Below are 17,291 nucleotides of genomic sequence, written 5' to 3'. Positions count from 1 at the left end.
TGTCAGGTGGTAAATTGGTTGAGATGTGAAGACACTTTTAACTAATGTTTCACAGCTTGCTGATGTAGCAGCTTTCCTTTCCATCCTGACAGTCTAGCTTCGACCTTGACAATGAGGGGCTGGATATCCATTTTCCTGAGTTTACATGTGTGCAACGGGAGACCTAAATATTTCCCAGGGAAAGCCGCTACTTTGCCCAAGAAATCCACCAAAGCCTCTGAGATTAATTTGTCAATGCAATGAATGGGGAAGATTTCAGTTTTGCTCAAGTTAACTTTTAGGCCCGAACAATTTCCAAAGGTTTGTAACAGCTGGTGGATGCGATACACTTCTTCTTGGTCTGGGTTGGCAAAAAGTGCTGCGTCGTCTGCGTAGAGGGAGCATCTAAGCTTGGCTACCCTTGGAAGGACTAGATGAATGATGTTTGTATTTTCCGCGAGTTCTATTATTCTATGGAGTGGATCTATGGCCAGGATGAACATCATCGGGGAAAGTGGGTCTCCTTGTCGCACTCCCCGCGCATGTCGGAATTTTTTCCCTGGAATACCATTGAGGAGCACTCTAGAGGTTGAGGTGGCAAGTAGTATCAAGACCTAATCTCACCATCTTTGTCCAAAACCCAGTCCCTCCATTACTTGAAGGAGAAAGACCCAACTCAATGAATCAAAAGCTTTTAAGATATCCAATTTTATGAAAAACGCCGGCCTTTTAGCCTTGTGAAAGGCTTTGATCACACTTTGTATGTAGGCGAAATTATCGTGTATGCATCTTTTTTTGGTGAAGGCATTCTGGAATCGGAGACAAGCTCATTGAGCCTCGGAGCCAGTATGTCCGCTAGCAGTTTAGTTATGATTTTGGCGAGGCTGTTGATAAGGCTAATTGGCCAAAAATCAGATAGGTTGGTGGCATCCTCTTTTTTAGGCAATAGCACAATGTTGGCTTCATTGATGAGGTCTAAGCGTCTTGTTCTCAGGGAGTGGAAGGCCTGGAGTGCCGCAACTAGGTCCGCGCCTATGATGGGCTAGCATTTCTTATAGAAAAGGCCGATAAATCTGTTTGGCCCTAGCGATTTCTCTGTCAGCAAGTGCTTGATCACATTTTTGATCTCGTCCTCTTCAAAAGGATCTTCAAGTTCGCTTAGATTATGTGGTTGGTACCCCAAATTGGTCCAGTTTAGACTCAACGTTCGTTCTTGTACTTCCCCAAGTAGACTCGTGAAGTGTTCATACACTGCTTCTTCCTTTTGGTGATGATTAGTAGTTAGGCCCAGATTGGTATTTAGGATGGGGATGTGTAATTTTCTCTTCCTGTTATTTGCATGTAACATGAACAATCTAGTGCATACATCTCCTTTTCTTATCCATGTCAGTTTAGAGTGTTGCCGTGCCCTGGCTCTTTGGATGGCCGCCAGTCCATCTGATTTGGCCTTTAGATATCTACGAAATTCAAGCTCCACTGGTGTCAATTGTCTTTGTTCCTGCGCGGCGTTCAGGAGAAGGAGGACTTCCTTTGCTATAGCTAGTCATAATGTGAGACTTCCTAGGTTTTGCCTTTTCCATAGTTTGAGTGCTTTTGATGTCCTGATGAGCTTAACATGCATTCGCAGAATGGCGTCCTGCGTGTTGACCGGTTGATTCCAAACCTCCTAAATTATTTTCATGAATCCTGGCATAGACACCCAATATGATTCAAATCCGAGCCCATGGTTAGTAGAGCTTGCAAGTCGAAGTTTGGGAAGAGGGTATGCCATTCTGGTGTTCCGAAGAATCGGTCGATTCTTGTAAATGTCGGAGAATCTTGTTTGTTGCTCCACGTGAATCTTCTGCCCCGTAGGTCTAATTCCATGAGTTGATTTATATCGAGCACTTGCTTGAATCTACTCATTAGTCCTCTATTTAGTATACCATTGTTTTTTTCTTCGGCCTTGTATATCAGGTTGAAATCTCCTACTATTAGCCAACGTTCAAGGACTTGATCTTTTAGATTCTTTAATTCATCTAGGAAGCTCAATTTTTCCTGGTCACTCTATAGTCCGTAGACCCCCGTGATCTTCCAGGACGTATTGTCTGCTCTCATGGTAATGGTCGCAGATAGCGTGTATGTCGTAGTGAGGGTGTCATGTAGACAGAAGTGCCTATCCGCTGCTGCTAGGATGATACCGCCCCTTGTGTCGTTGGTTGGTAGAGCGACAAATTTTTTGGCAAAATCCTGTCCCAACGACTCAGTGATAAGGCGTGTTGTCCAGTGTGCTATTTTAGTTTCTTGAAGACAAACGATTGTTGCCCCTAATGAGATGATCGTATTGCACACGCTTGCTCTCCGTGCGACCGCGTTTAACCCTCTGACATTCCAGCATAACACGTTACAATCTTTTTGCGACGTAGGAACAATGGTTACCAACTAGCACAACTTGACCTGCTGAAGGGTTTGGGCCGATGGGGCTGGGCGCAAAGGCTAGATACAAAGCCAAGCACCAACAAATCGCCGACGCGGGGAACTTGGTGAGCTTCGTGGACGTTGATGCTGGGTCGATCATTGCCCAACCACCGCTGAAGCCGCGGGGCCTAATTGCCGGCCCGATTAATATTACAAACCGAGGAAAGTTCTGAAGTTTCAACTTAAACATTTTGACAAAAGATGACGACTAAGGATGTAGCTGACCGTCCATCTAAGAGGCCGTCAAGTATTCATGCCTCCATTGCCTCCACAGGCGCCGGCGTAACCTTGCCTTTCCTCTTGCTCCTGGGCTTGTTTCCTTGCTCCACCAGAGTTTGGATCGCAACCATCTTCATGCTTGTCAAAGGCTTCTGGAGATGCTGCACAAGTTTATCAAAGTCAGGTTTATCATGATCAGACGTTTTTGGTGATAATTCCCCCAGTTTGCTAATAAGGATGCTTTGTGTGAGCTGAATGCTATCTTTTCCGGGGTGTAACTGAGCTTTATCAGCTAGATGTGAGCTTTTTCTGTGGCTAGGAGTCGGATTATTTCCTTGGCTTTCTTGCTGGATGAGGTTAACTCTCGGTGGTGTGTTTAAAATGGGAGCAACCGGTACATGTGAAATGAAGTTGAGAAAGCTAGTCATGTCATCAACATGACCTCTATCCCCATCAGCTAGCACAGTTTCAGAGTTAATTGGTCTATTTGTGGAGGTGGAGGCATCTTCTCTGCTAGGTTCCTAGGTTTGCACCATTTCAGCAACAACCACTTCTAATGTGTTAGCAGCAGCCGTTTCAGGAGTTTCAACAGTAGTAGCTTCAGGTGGATCACGTGCAATGGCAGTGTTGGGTGTTTGATTTGTGTTTAAAACTGAGTTCATCGTGTTTAGATTTGATGCTTCGGTAGGTTCTTGGATTGTAGGAGGCAGTTGTGTAGGAGGCTCTAGTGTTTGTGCTGGATTAGGTCTGGGATTGTTGTTCACCTCAAACAGCTTGTTGGGGCGGGGACGTGTGTTGCTGTCAATGTTGTCGCAACCCACTGGGAAGGAGATCGGCGTCCAACCTGGCGCCTCCAGCATATCCGGGATGCGCCGGTCCTTGGATGGGAACCCTGCATAACAGTGGGTGATGAGCATTTCTTCTCTCATTGGGTCAATCCTTTCCATCCTTTCCTCTAATCTGTCCTGGGGGATGAAGGCATCATTAGCGACGCACACCACGCTGGAAGTTGTCGTCGTAGTCGTCTCTGTCGCGGCGTGGCCGGTAGTCTTGGCCGGTGCAGTCGTCATGGCCCTGGCCATTGCGCCGCTCGCTGAGGGAGTCAGATGCCTCGTAGTTCTAGAGGAACTCCTGGCGTGGCTTCCTATAGTGTCCGCCGCCTCCACCCGTCCCGTGAAGGAAGGAGAGGTCTCCACCACATCCAGATGGATGTGCAGCTTGTAGTCGTAGGCCTCCTTGAAGCCTCTGGGTGGATCAAGGTGCATCTCGACGAGATTGCAGGGGCTGTCAATGGGTTACTGCTCCTTGTTAGGATCAGTAACGGTCAGCAAAACCTTCTTGGGTATCTTACTTGGGTTGGATGACCATGCCCACAGGTCATAAGTCCATGTGTGTTCTTGGCGGCACGATTGTTCCTCAACGAAGTGGATGGCGCAGTGTTGGCTGATGACTTGGGCCGCCACTACCTCAGACCAGGCATGGACCGGCGTTCTGGCTCTCGGACCATGGCTCGAAGTTGAACACCCTTCCTCTGTTGCGGATGTCACGGTGATGGAGGATGCGGTTGTAGGCTCTGCAGTAGGAGAAGAACACCATGTACTATTCGGGGAAGTGCTTGACGACGCGCACCTCATGGAAGTTGATGTGGAGTTGCTCTTCAAGGGCCTCGATGACGTGGTGCGGTCCTGTGTCGTGCTGTTGCCGTCGAGCCAACAGACTGCCGACCTGCCCACCAGCAACTCCCTCTTGCGCTTGATTGGTCCGATCGCCGTGACCGCGCAGAAGGCATAGTTCAGGTGGGCACATGGGTCTCCCGGGTACGTCGCCATGGGAGTGGCCTCCCCCTTTGCTTCTTGGAGGTAGCAGCGGTCAGCCGTGCGAGTGGCCTGGCCGGCTTGGGTTGAGCGAGGAGGTGTGTAGCTGTGCTGCTGTTGCTCAGGTGGAGATTGCTTATATTAATCTCGCTGGGATGGACTGGAGAGGGCCTTGTACCCTGGCTTCAAACATCTCCAGCATTTAGTTTGGTGGTTGCATCTTGCTACTCTGTGTTGTGTGGAATAGCAATTAAGGCACTTGCCCCTGACGTGCTCCCTGTACTTCTTCTTCCTTTGTTCTTCGTGGTCCGGTTGGTGGAGTGTTGAATCTTCTCTTGAATGTGTTCCAATCTTTTGCCACTAGTAAGGTGGTTTGACTATCTGGAAGCCATGCTCATCCATCTGTGTATCTGACTGCCAGCGCTGCTCTGTCCTCCTGGGCGGCTCCTGATGCCAAGGTTGCTTGGATCGTTCTTGGTAAGCGAGAGATTGCCTGCAATGTTAATCTAACACTCTTGAGCATTCACCACGCTGGAACTTCTAATTGCTTGTGGGATTACTCCTCTCTCTCGCTGTTAGATGCTGTCGCGGCCTTGATTCAGCTACCTGCTCTTTCCCCTTCTCTGAGCTGATGGGCTGCCTCATCTCTCTCCCCATAACTCGCGTACCTCGGGGGGCATGCGCCGTGGTGACATCCACCGGTGGATTCGGCGGGATCTCCCTGCTATCGAGCCGTTGGAACAGATCCGCCACCAGGGGGTCTGCATCCAGGCCATCGAGTCCTGCCCCTAGCCACGTCAAAATGAAGTCAGCCTGTAGACGCAGATCTTGGGCAAGATCCGGAAGGATGTTGTCCTCTGGCCGTGCTTGATGATCTTGGGAAGGAGCATCGTCGTCTTGATGGTGGTCCGCCGCTGGTGCCAGCTCTTGTACGACATTACCATTAACTGATCCCTGTTACCTTGCTTCTCTTGGCGTGGCTTGATCTCATCCCTCCTCGGTTCTTCCACTTCATGGGTTGGATGGATTTGTAGATCGTCACCAGGCGCGTCCGGATCTGTGATGGATTTGGTGAGGCTGTTCGCTGGGGTGACGGATCTGGGCGGGGATTGGGTTTCCGGTGGGTGGTCGCCATGGGAGTCTCCTCTCGTGGTGGGAGCATGTAGAAGGACAAGCTCAAGCTAGTATGAGCTTGTTAGTTCAAAAATAAACTAATATGTTTATCCTAAATGTTATATATTTAAGAACAGAGGAGTATTAGGTAAAGGATTCATAAAAAAAGGATATTATCATTAGTTTGTTAACTGTTAGTTTAATCAGAAGAGACGTCATGCATATGCAGTTATATATGCATCATGTTAACTTAATACTAAGCTCCCAAGCCGGCTACATATAGGAAATATCAGAAGACACCTATTCAGGCTAACCAACAGAGCATCTTATATATGCAGCACATGCTGCACACCCAAAGAAGCAATTGACAGGAGCAAATGGCCAGTTGCTTCTTGCCATGGCTTTTGCTGGCGTTCATCGTCTTCACCTCGTCGTGCTGCGGCCTTAGCTCCGCCGGTGCCGCTGCTGACCCGACCCTTGGTTTCACCGCCGTCGAGCTCACGGAGGACAAGTTCAAGCTGCACAAGCCGTACGACCTGCCGCCGGAGCAGCGGTACGAGTTCGGCAACGGCGTGCGGCGGATGTGGGTGTACTGCACCGACAAGCCCTTCAGCCCCGGCAGCCCCACCAAGCCGCGCTCCGAGATTCTCCTAAACGTAGCCACCAAGATTATCAACTAATCTTGCCCATCAATCAACGCTAATTACATTGTGATTTGCTTCTAAACCTGTTTGATAACCAATCGCGTGAGCTGTTAATCATCTTTTTTTTCCTCGTACGTGCAGGCGACGTACACGACCGGGGTGTGGCAGTTCGAGGGCTACGGCTACGTGCCAGCGGGCACGTCGGGGGTGTCGGTGATGCAGGTGTTCGGCGCGTCGGGGCGCAACACGACGCTGATGCTGCACGTCTACGGCGGCCGGCTCATGTATTACAACGACGAGACGCGGGTCGTCGACGGCGACATCTACGACCGGTGGTTCCGGCTAAACGTCGTCCATGACGTGGACGCCGGGATGCTCACCGTGTTCGTCGATGGCGAGGAGAGGCTCGCCGTCGAGGGACACGGTGGGTACCGGCACTACTTCAAGTTCGGGGTGTACACGCAGACGGACCCCTCGCACTACATGGAGTCGCGGTGGAGGGATGTCAAGGTATACGCCAAATTTTGAAGAGATCAGTGAAGCTGAAGGAATTTTGGGGTTTTGTGTGTAATTTTGCATGGATTTATCTGATTGAAACTGCAATACTACATTTGGTTGTCAAGTGATTAAACCAATGGAGGAAGAGCAAGTTTTGAATGTCATGAGGCAATAATACATGGATACACATTACAGAAGTAATCTAGCTGCCCTGACTCCTTTGAAATGCAATAAGTACATTACTTAGTAGTACATCACCGCCTGTTGGATCAAATTAACATTTTTAACCAAGAAAAGAAAAGAAGACCAAACAAAAAAAAAACAATACATTGCTCAAAATAGAGAGAGAATTGATTAGCTGGAACGAGCGAGCGCCATGGATAGATGCTGTCAACCAAAGCTATAGGATTATTATTGTCATGTCCTCCTCCTGACCATGGACGTGGCGTTGCCGTCGAAGAGCTCGTCGATGATGGTCTCCACGTCCTCGGCGCTGAGTTTGACGTACTTCTCCGTCTGCCTGCCGGCGCTGAAGTGCTGCGAGAAGCGTCCGAGGAATGAGCGGTACGCCGGCACGACGACGGCGGCGATGGAGACGCGCAGCTCCGACTGCAGCTGCTCGTCGCTGACCACCCACGCCCCCTGCGTCCGCTGGATCTCGTCCATGGCGGCGTTGAACTGCTTGAACCTCTCCTTGAGCACCGGCTTCTGCACGTGGCCCTTGACGGTGAGCACGCCGTCGTCGCGGAGCAGGCCCAGTACGCGGCTCCACGTCTCCCGCTGGTAGTTCTTGTGGTACTGCCGCAGGTTCGTCGACTGCTTCCGCGCCCACGCCTCGCCAAGCATGGCGTTGATCTCCGACGAGCCTCGGATCTTCTGCAGCATGTACCGCCCGTTGTTCATCAGGAAGATGTTGCTCAGCGACGGGTCCTTGTACAGCCGCGACTTGGCCTCCAGGTTGCCGTGCAGCAGCTCCATCACCTCCATCAGCTGCGACGCGAACGGGTTGTCGCCGCCGCCGCCGCCGCCGTCCCGGAACACCTGCTCCAGCGTGCTGTTGTAGTCGCACGCGTACTTGAGGTAGTTCATCACGTACCGGGTCAGCGGGTGCACGGCGCCGCCCGGGACCGGCTGCTTGCCGGCGTCGGCGCGGATCGAGCCCTGCAGCTCGCGGAAGATGGCGGCGGCCGACTCGCTCAGGCGGGACCGCACGGAGGCGATCTCGGACTTGAGCTCCGTCAGGGCGGAGTTGTTGGTGGGCTCGTCGGCGGCGAGGAAGGCCTCGACGACCGGGGACGCGTCGCGGACGGCCTCGTACATGTCCAGCACCTTGGATAGCTTCTCGGCGGCGCGCTTGGTCATGGCCACGGCCTCCGTGAAGCTCAGCATGTGCAGCATCACGCAGCGCGCCAGGTCGGCGAAGATGCCGCGCCCTGCGGCGGCGTGCCGGCCGGCGAACACGCGGGTGCACAGGTCGTGCTCCGTCGAGAGGCCGACGTTGATGGCGTGCCGGAACGCCTTGGTCCACGTCACGATCTCCGCCTCCAGCGCCTCCCACGTCATCTTTACAACGTCGTCGATGTTGGACTTCTCGTACCCGAGCCCCTGCAGCGCCGCGTCGAACGCGTTCCGCCGCGCCACCAGGAACATCTGCATGCACTCCGTCGAGTACCCGGCGGTGATCATGGCGTCGGCCATGGCCCGGAGCCGCTCAACGGTCTCCGGTGGGTAAGGGGGCGCGGCCTCCTTCCCGGGGCCGGCGCTGGCGTCCGACGGCGGCGGCCGGAGGACGCACCGGTCGGGCTCGTGGGCGCCCTGCTCGTTCGCTGCCTTGGGGACGCGCGGGTCTTCGAGCAGCGCGTGGAACTCGTCCTCGAGGAACGCCATGGCCCGGTGGAGCACGCCGGTGACCCGGTGCACGGCGGCGGTGTGCTTGCTGCCGCCGCCCTCCGGGCTCTTGCCGAGCGCGGACGCGAGCGCCGCGATGCGCGTGATCGGGGCGAGCAGCGGCGACGGCTCGCCGCTGGCCTCCGCCGCCCACTTGTCCTCGGCGCCCTCCGACCGCGCGATAACCAGCTCGACGGCGGAAGCGAACTTCTCCAGCGTCGCCTCCGAGACGGTCACCGGCGCGTCCCCGTCCTGCCCCGAGATGAACGCGTCAATCTCCGCCGACAGCGCGGCAAGATCCGGTTCCCCACCCGCGGAACCCGCACCGTCGCCGCCGTTTTCCCCATGGCCGGCGGTGCCTTCGCCGTCCTCTTGCTCGTCCTCCTCCTTGATGGCCTGCTCCCTGGTGCCGCCGTGGTGCACGTCCCTCTTGTCGCGGAGGGCGCCGAGGGAGAAGTTGCGGTCGACCTCCCGGGTCCGGCCGCCGTCGTCGCGGGTGGTGGCCTGCGAGAAGCTGCTGCACTTGTAGGGCGCCTGGCTCCGGCTGTCCATCTCCGGTGGGTGGCCGGCCAGGTGGAAGGGGAGGGGAATGGGCAATGGCGAGGTCAGTGGTGGTTTGTTCGCACGGATGGCTGAGGAGAGGAGGCGGTGAGGTGGTGGCAGGAGAGAGAAAGCCGAGCGGCGCGGGAGTTGAGGCGCGCCACGCTTGGAAGGGCCTCTATGCTACCCCGTTTTAGGGTGGGCGGCAACGAGAGGTGCCGAGGTATCCGTGCTCCATCAGAATGTGGGGAGTTTCCTCGAGTAGATATAAATCTAAATACTTCCTCCGTGCATTCCAAATTCTAAATCGTTTTAGCTTTTTTAGTACGTAGATATTGTATGTTCAAGTTCATAATAACATGCATCTATGAACTTAATCTAAAATTTAGAATGGAGAGAGTAGAATTTATAAGGTCAATTAGATAGATTTAGGTGAAATTTGAGGTAGCTGCTCACATTTCTATTTTGTTGCCGTTGCATGCTTGGAATAATCGAAATGGAACTTTCCAAGGAATTAGCCTAATAGTCGATCGCTCGAAACCGGTAATGATTTCATTCAACCAAATAGAAAATGTGGATAAAATTTGATGCCATGCATTCATCTTCTACCTCCAAATGCTAACAAAATCTAATATTTATTAGGATCACTGTAATATGTCCCATATGACGGTCCGTCCACCATATGCGTGCAGTTTGCATGGATCGTGCTCCTCCCTCGTGACTATCATCGTACCTAGTGGCGGAGCTGGAAATTCAAATTTTACCTTATTAGGAGACCAACGGTGTTAATTTTTTTTAGTGCGACTTTGCTTCTTTTTTTTTTGTATGTGTGTGGATGGGGGGTTGGCCCCCTATGCCCCCTGGCTACGCCACTTATCACCATTGGGCTGGATGTCATCCTCTAAGGTTCGTAGTATACAACAATTTAGTCTATGATTTTTGATCGCCCAATATGTATGTTTCTTCCATTTTCTTACTTCATCAGCCAGTGGCCAATCCATCGGCCCTTGGTATCTTCCCCCATCACCCCAAGTGGCCAATACTGCCATAAAAAATCAAAGCTTTCTCTAACTCGGGCAAATTCATCCTTTCCCTAAACTAACACTGTCCAGAACCATAGCTATCGTCACCACGCTTTTAATCATGTGAAATCCAGAAGGCGCGCTAAACTAATGAGTCATGAATGTTCCTATAGCAATGCACCATCTATTGATGGTATGGAGGTGTAGCTGTTGCTGTCCATTATCACGTGGCCCTTGTGTAAGATTTTGTTTCTTTTCCCTTTTCTTTGCATGTCTTGCCCTTGCCCGTAAGTGCTACTGCAGTAGCGTTTGTTTTCGCTTCCTCAATGACAATGCTAGCATGGACCGTAGAACCCTTGCCCGAAAACTGCAAAATGGTTTGGTCGAAGAAGATGGTGCATGGAAACAACAAAGGTTTCCGTTCTTAAAAAAAAACGAAGGTCGTAGTTTCTGACAGATGAATCTACTGACAACAAAGGTTGTGCCGCAGAACGAATACTCCGACTGAAAGTGCCCAGGACATGGCTCCCACTTGCCCACGACGGGGAAAGACAACACACACGAAATGCCTCTCGTCTCCCCAACCCACGGCCACGGGTGATGCTCCAAAGCTGATTTGACTAATAGAGCTCGAGCTCTTGCCACTGGAGCCATCCTCTTGCCAATCATTTCGTGTACATGATAGAAGGCACGACGCCTTGATCAACGTTTGTTTATTTATCTGTATATTCATTTTCCTTTGATAAAAGAAATTCAATAAACGTGCACGATTGATTTCGCCTACAGGTCCACGCACCTATTCTGCATTGCACGAACTTGTGCTTAGCCGGCTGTCCCATGGAAAAAAAAAACAACACTTTGGGGCAGCAGAAGAAAATGAATAATAACATTTTGATTTCCTTCACCAGTTTTAAGAGAAGCACAAGCGTAGCCTCACGTACCAGAAAATATCACACTGGACTGGACTGGACTGCAAGGTTACAAATCAAATAGGAAAAAGAATCCTTTAAAATTTCATTTTCGACTAGTACAGAATACAAATTTGCGAGTCCCCTATCCTATATGTAGGAAGACCTTTCCGTGGGCAGATCACCGGTGCCTTGCCGGGAGTCCGCCTCCACCACTGCTCTTGCGGATGAAGGTGTTCCTGTTCTTTGGTTTCGGTATGTCGTGGATATCCATCACTTGAATGGTCCTCTGCTTTTTCGCTGAAAATGTGAAGAAAAACAAAGAGCGCAGAAGAAAAGATGTCAAGAGAATGGAAACAAATAGCACTTCTTTTGTTACTAAATATCAAAGTGTTATGCCAATAAAAGAATTCTAGTGTTACTCTGACAGTACAATATGATATTTCGAAGTATCAAATGACAAATCAGACTAAGGATTAAACATAATTAAATATAATTTAAGTTCTAAGCCTCTAAATCAACGGTAAGAATGCTAAGTATGGCATTGAAATATTACCATTTTGCGCTTCCTGGTAATTTTCCTGAAGCCTCTTCCGGGCTGAATCTAGCTTCCCAGGATCCATAAGAGTATACTTTTGCTCCCTCATTGTCCTCTGCAGAGAGTATTTATGAACATCACATGAAAGTGTAGGCACTGCTTTGCCAAGTGTAACAGAGAAGCTAAAGTTTCTTCATGATTAACATCTTTTTCACTATTTTGCGTGATAGTGACAGTGAGAAGTCTAAAGATGATAACTCCATGCTGATAGAGTATGGCCTTATTTCCTTTTCCTTTTGACTTTTTGAGTAGGATTGACCTTATTTTCAAGGCACTAGACCGACCCTCTTTAGCTCAATTAATTAAACTAGTTTTTTCAAAATGTGGCATATTTTGGTAAACTAAGAAGGTTCGGTGGTTGGCCTTAGGGGCACCAATTCTCAATTTAAGAAACATAGAGGAACTTATAGTCAAAGACATACAGCTAGAACTGATGATGAAGTAGTAGAATAGTTGCTATTGTTGTTCGGCTTGGTGTTATGGTAAGCAGGTGCAGGGCTTGTTCTTCGCTTCTCCATTGTTGACTCCACCGAATTTTGATAGATAGACCTCTCTGAGCTGAAACCATCTATGGTCCAAAATAAGGTCCATCAGTACATGCCTTGGTCATCGAAAAACACGAGCTCTACTTAAACCTCTTATGGGCTGGATATGGGAACTCACTATGACTCTGTGGGCTAGGGGAATACTTGAAGTCTGAAGCCTGCAATTGCACAATAGCAACAAAGTAAAATTCGTGTTACAAACTGCATAGACGAGCAAAGAATAAAAAGTATAAGAGGCCTATTCATATGGACCATTTCTTATTTCTGTTCGCCATTTTAGTTGCTACTAAGACATGTGCAAAGTATACCTAGGCAGTAGATTTGCTGTTTGTTTGGTATACTTTTTTTTTCACAAAGGTATACCAATTTACTAGCAATGGGAACTGAGCTACAAACACTTTAGCACGATTCTGTCTACATGAAACCTCCTGGAAAAGTGAATTCACTAAAAGCTTATGTGACACAGTTAATTTGCAATTATTATACACAAGAAACAAAGATCAGATACATTGGACGCTGAAATAATAGTTACCTTAGTACTTTGATGGTTCTTGGGTTGGACTTTATCAGGTGAGTCACCATCACCTGCCACCATGAATCAAAGACAAAATTACCACCAAATGCAAATGAATCCAAAAACTTTGGAGCTATACACAATGCAATTGTATGAATGGCACGGTACTTATGATCGAGCTACCGCCATCACCGGCTGAGTTGTGCAGCCTCACCCAGTCATCCACTATCTCCTTCCATTTCCTTCAAGACCAAGACAATAGACAAATCCACAGCAACCAAACAACAATCAGACTATCAGAAGGCACTTCTCGATCCAGTAGGGCACAAACTTATCAGCAGTCAGCTTGTTCTTCACCTGACGAGCAGCTTCACCAGCTGCCGCACTTCACCAGATGGGTGCTTGCGTAGCCCATTCACATGCCGGCCGATGTCCGTCTCCTGCAGAAAACAGAATTAACCAACCTTCAGTCCTTGAACTGCTGCCTCAAAAAGCATCCATCCAAACTATTCCTTTCTTTCGCAAGTCGAACAAAAGGGAAGCTAAAAGTAAGTTTGACCTGGAGAGCCTTGTAGGTGATGTCCATGTCTGCCAGGTTCTGCAGCAGGCTCACCATCTCGTCCTCCGACTGTGACGAGACCACAAAACAGAGGTACAGATTGCAAAGAAGCAGTGAGACTTTCCCCCCTCCTTTTGTCAGCAAAATTGTACTGTCAAAGCCGTAAAAATGGGATCTTTGAGGACCTGGTCGGGGTCCTCCAGGAAGTCCCTGATCGCCAGGATCTTGCTCTCCACGCCGGCGTCGTCGTCGTCCTCGCCGAGGCCGTCCGCGTCAACCTCCTCGTCCGGCGAGACTGGAGACACCGCCTCTGCAGCAGCAGCAGCCTCAGGTGCCTTCCTCGGCTGAGGCGGTGACGGGGCGCCGGCGTCGCAGTTGTGGCAGCGAGCCCCGGCATAGAGCCGCTCGACGATGCCGTCGCGGCGCGCGCGCAGCTCGTCGGGGTTGTCCCGCGCCGCCGCGGTAAGCGCTGCGTCTACGAGGTCCCACACGTCGCCGCCGCCCCCGAACGCGGCCAGTGCACGGCGGAGGCGCCCGTCGGAGCCCATACCGGCGGCGGTCATGGGGATCGGATCCTCGACGGCCCCCACAAGATCCGGTAACGCGACCGGCGGAATCCTCAGAACCAAACGCTAGACTGCCAAACCCCTCGGCGCCATCGCCTTCGGCGGGGGCGCAGCCATGCCGGAACGGATCGGTGGGGTAGGCGGCGATCCGGACTGCAGGAGGAGGGCGAGGCCGCGGATGGGGAATCGGACGGGAGGGCCGGGTGGATCCGATAAGCGAGCTTCCGGATCCGTTAATGGCGCGGTGGTGGTGGTGGGTCCATGTTAGTTAGCGCGGTGCTGAGATTTTTTTAGACAACCAGACCCCTGACCGGGAGAAGATAAAATTACACATAAGTTCATTGCTGAGCATCCAGTGCCCGTCGCCGTTGCTAACCGTCGCTGCCGCAGCCTGGTTCTCCTCTATCTCCCGCGATGAAGAAGATGATCCAGAATAAAGCTTCCGGCTGATTCCCGATTTGATGAAGAGTCTTCAAATTTTGAGCCCATCAACAGTACTATTCAACCGTTGAACACCCTGGGCAAACCCCATTTTCACTGGAAACCGACGCCAGTCGTATCACCGGCAAGTTTCGACCAACAAGCAACAATCCCACAAAGACGACCCGAGAACACAAGCGCGCATATAGGAGCAAGTGAAGCCTTAACCTCCAAAGAAAACCTCCTTGGAGGGGCAAAATCCCGATGAACACGCCACCGGTAAGAGCACCGAGTCTCCTTCGAACAACGGCCATGTTGTAGGTTACGGGATTCAGTGTTGCCATTGACATGAAGGTCATAGACAACCCAAAGAAACACACAGAAGATTCGAACATCGACGCAAAAGAAGAAAACGAAGAAAAAATCGCCAATGCCAAACCTCTCGCAGATGATACTGTCGTTGTGCTCCTCCCACCAACGGACCACCACCAGAACCCGCTCACCATTGACAAAGCCGCCACCGGAGAATCTCAGGAAAGTTTCCAACCCTAACCCTAACCTACACAAACATAAGCTAAAAGGCAAGGGTATATACAATGGCCATCAATTCCGCGACCCCTCCCCACCTCCGGCGACAAAGTGGCCTCCAGAGACGAGAAGGAATCGACGGAATCGATGTCAGAAATTGGAAATCGCCTAGGAGTCGCTCGCGATCTACTATAGCTTTGGAAAGAACTGTCGAGAGGAAGAAGAAGAACAGGATGCACGGTGCTGAGATAGGGATAAAAAATTCCCGAGGGTACATTCCTCGTTCCCGCGGATAGATTTGGCTCGTTTTGCTGTGACAGTCGGGGTTCGGCTTCGTTTAAATTTGTACCGGTATTTCTCCTTAAAATTTGAGAAGTTTGGTGGAAATATGGAAGACCTAACATTTAGAACGTGTTTGAAAGCCTGTAATACCTTCAATCAGATCCTCACGATGCAGGTGCAACAATCCAAGAGAGTTGGATCAGGTCCACACGTCTCTTAAAGCTGCTAAAAAACTGCACCTAATAAAAAAAGAAATGCCAGATTCGTATGTTACATTTTAGGTGAAAATGCAGCCCTCGGCGGCGAGGCGACCCCAGCTCGGAGCGGCGCCGATTTCCGTAGCCTCAAGTCCCATCCTGAGCCAACGGAACAACGAACGGAAACGGCGAGACCAATGCAAGGGCCAACGCAAGGTGACAACACGCACCATATCATATCATCTGCCGATGCGCATCTGATGCGTTGGAGCAATCAGTGGCAGAGCCAGATTTTTTTAGGTGGGACGAATTCCAACAAGAAACTAAACCAAATTAAAAGTACAAACACACCATAATCGTACGAATTCACACTATATTCACCTATAGTCGTGCTCTATTAATGATTAAATTGCTAAAGTTTACAAGCAAACAAATAAGTTTCTGTTTTTAATGCAGCATATCCGACGTGTTGCTGCAGTGCTAGCTGCTAGCGCCTGGAGCAACCTCACTCCAACCTATTGCGGCCTTAGCTGCTCTGCCTCCACGCACTATAATTCCCGGCACCGCTATCGTCGGCTTCTGGCTCTGGTTGGGGTGTGTTGGGCTTCTGGCTACACCGCGTCGTGCACCTGCACCACCAGCAGCTAGGAGGGTTCAGAGCCGCTCGCTGCTCGGGGTGCGGAGCGAGCAACCTGTAGGACCGTGAGCCTGGCTTCAAAATTTGCCATGCCAAATCTTAGGCATGACAATTTTTTTTGGCTTCCAACCAAACAAGTGCTAAAATTTATAGGCTTGCTCTAATTTTGACCGGGCAAATTTTGGAAGCTAACCAGGCTCTTTAAGACAATTAGATTGAAATCGAATCGATCCCACTGCCATCTATATATAATAGAAAAGTCATCATTTTGGGCTGTTGTTTTGCTGTGCTCCTTTAGTCCAATCGAGAGGCCCAATGGCCATAACCCTTCTCCCTTCTTCGGTTGTTAAAGTCGTTGTCTTCATCGGTTCGTCTCCAGGCGAGGACGCTCCACACGCCTCGCAGACTGAAGCGCAGGATCGACGGAGGGAGGTGGGGTCTTGGACGATCTCGCCAATAGCTGGGACAGCCGCCCCACGTCGCCTACAGGGTGGCTCCGCCGAGCAAGTAGAGAAGCATCACGAGTCAAGCACCCATATTGCTAGCATGACCGTCCACAGCCAACTCGTATGGTTCCCTTGCCTGGCTAATGGTTATACTTGAGTAGTCTTCTCTGCACAGTGTGCGACTCGCACCTACCGACACGTGGGCCCACGCATCACTGACCGAGTCACTCAGTAACTGTAGAGTGTAGAGAACGTCACGCAAGTCGCAGTCAAAGCCTCAAAGCTAAGGCAATGCCATGTCGATGGCCAAGGAAACCTGTACTACGTCTGATTGACAGATTAGCAATTAGCAGCCGAGGGGTTGTCGTTGTATAGCTCTGCACTTGGAATCATGGTCTTTCAGTTTTCATGAATCCTGCAACGACAACTTTATGTATCAGTAGCTTGTGAGTCTATGTATGGCACCTGAATGCTCTGCAGCATTCCTCTATGATACCTGAATGATTTGGACCATCTCTTCTTGCTTGGGTGAAACTGAATCGCGCTGATGGCACTTTGACAGATGAAATTAAATTAGCATGCCATTTGGTAGCTGATTCTTTAGGGGTGAGGCCTGAGGTGATGAAAGCCGGGGGATTTCGATGGATGGGAACTGACGACGGAATCTGAAACTGAAGCGCATGCAGGAGGAAGAAGCATGGCCAGCAGCGCCTCAAGGGGCCAGTACCATCCGCACAGCGGTCGCGCGGTTCCGGCGCAACGCTCGTAGCTTCGGGAGCAGATGAGCGAGAGGTTGCTGGTGCTAGGGCTTCATAGGGGGGTTTCAGGGGGCCGGCTGGGGCTTTGCGCTTCTACGACCCTAGCTGCCGCGGCAGAGTTCCGCCGCCGGCGCCGTCAAGAGAGCTTGGTGCCCAGAGA

General features: G+C 50.8%; 3 protein-coding genes across 3 annotated transcripts; 1 reads left to right on the top strand and 2 right to left on the bottom strand.

Moving 5' to 3' along the window:
* The first annotated feature begins 4,206 nt into the window (after positions 1-4,206).
* Positions 4,207-6,754, top strand: LOC101753067 (citrate-binding protein). Its single transcript, XM_022828570.1, has 3 exons — positions 4,207-4,352; positions 6,031-6,241; positions 6,368-6,754. The coding sequence occupies exons 1-3, from the start codon at positions 4,207-4,209 to the stop codon at positions 6,752-6,754; spliced, it is 744 nt and encodes a 247-aa protein (XP_022684305.1).
* A 113-nt stretch (positions 6,755-6,867) lies between these two features.
* On the bottom strand, positions 6,868-9,323 carry LOC101774143 (exocyst complex component EXO70B1). The gene has a single exon (XM_004977245.3). The coding sequence runs from the start codon at positions 9,161-9,163 to the stop codon at positions 7,142-7,144; it is 2,022 nt and encodes a 673-aa protein (XP_004977302.1). The 5' UTR covers positions 9,164-9,323; the 3' UTR covers positions 6,868-7,141.
* A 1,722-nt stretch (positions 9,324-11,045) lies between these two features.
* Positions 11,046-14,171, bottom strand: LOC101773441 (probable mediator of RNA polymerase II transcription subunit 26c). Its single transcript, XM_004977243.3, has 9 exons — positions 13,483-14,171; positions 13,298-13,366; positions 13,096-13,178; positions 12,907-12,980; positions 12,757-12,809; positions 12,343-12,382; positions 12,102-12,247; positions 11,638-11,734; positions 11,046-11,381 (listed from the first exon to the last, which is right to left on the bottom strand). Exons 1-9 carry the CDS (start codon positions 13,858-13,860, stop codon positions 11,263-11,265), a joined length of 1,059 nt encoding a protein of 352 aa, XP_004977300.1. The 5' UTR covers positions 13,861-14,171; the 3' UTR covers positions 11,046-11,262.
* Positions 14,172-17,291: the final 3,120 nt, after the last annotated feature.

The sequence above is a fragment of the Setaria italica genome, chromosome VII (genome assembly GCF_000263155.2).
Source record: "Setaria italica strain Yugu1 chromosome VII, Setaria_italica_v2.0, whole genome shotgun sequence".
In the NCBI taxonomy this organism is placed as follows: Eukaryota; Viridiplantae; Streptophyta; class Magnoliopsida; order Poales; family Poaceae; genus Setaria; species Setaria italica.
The sequence above is the reverse complement of the archived record's forward strand: the minus strand, read 5'-3'. Positions and strand labels throughout refer to the sequence as shown.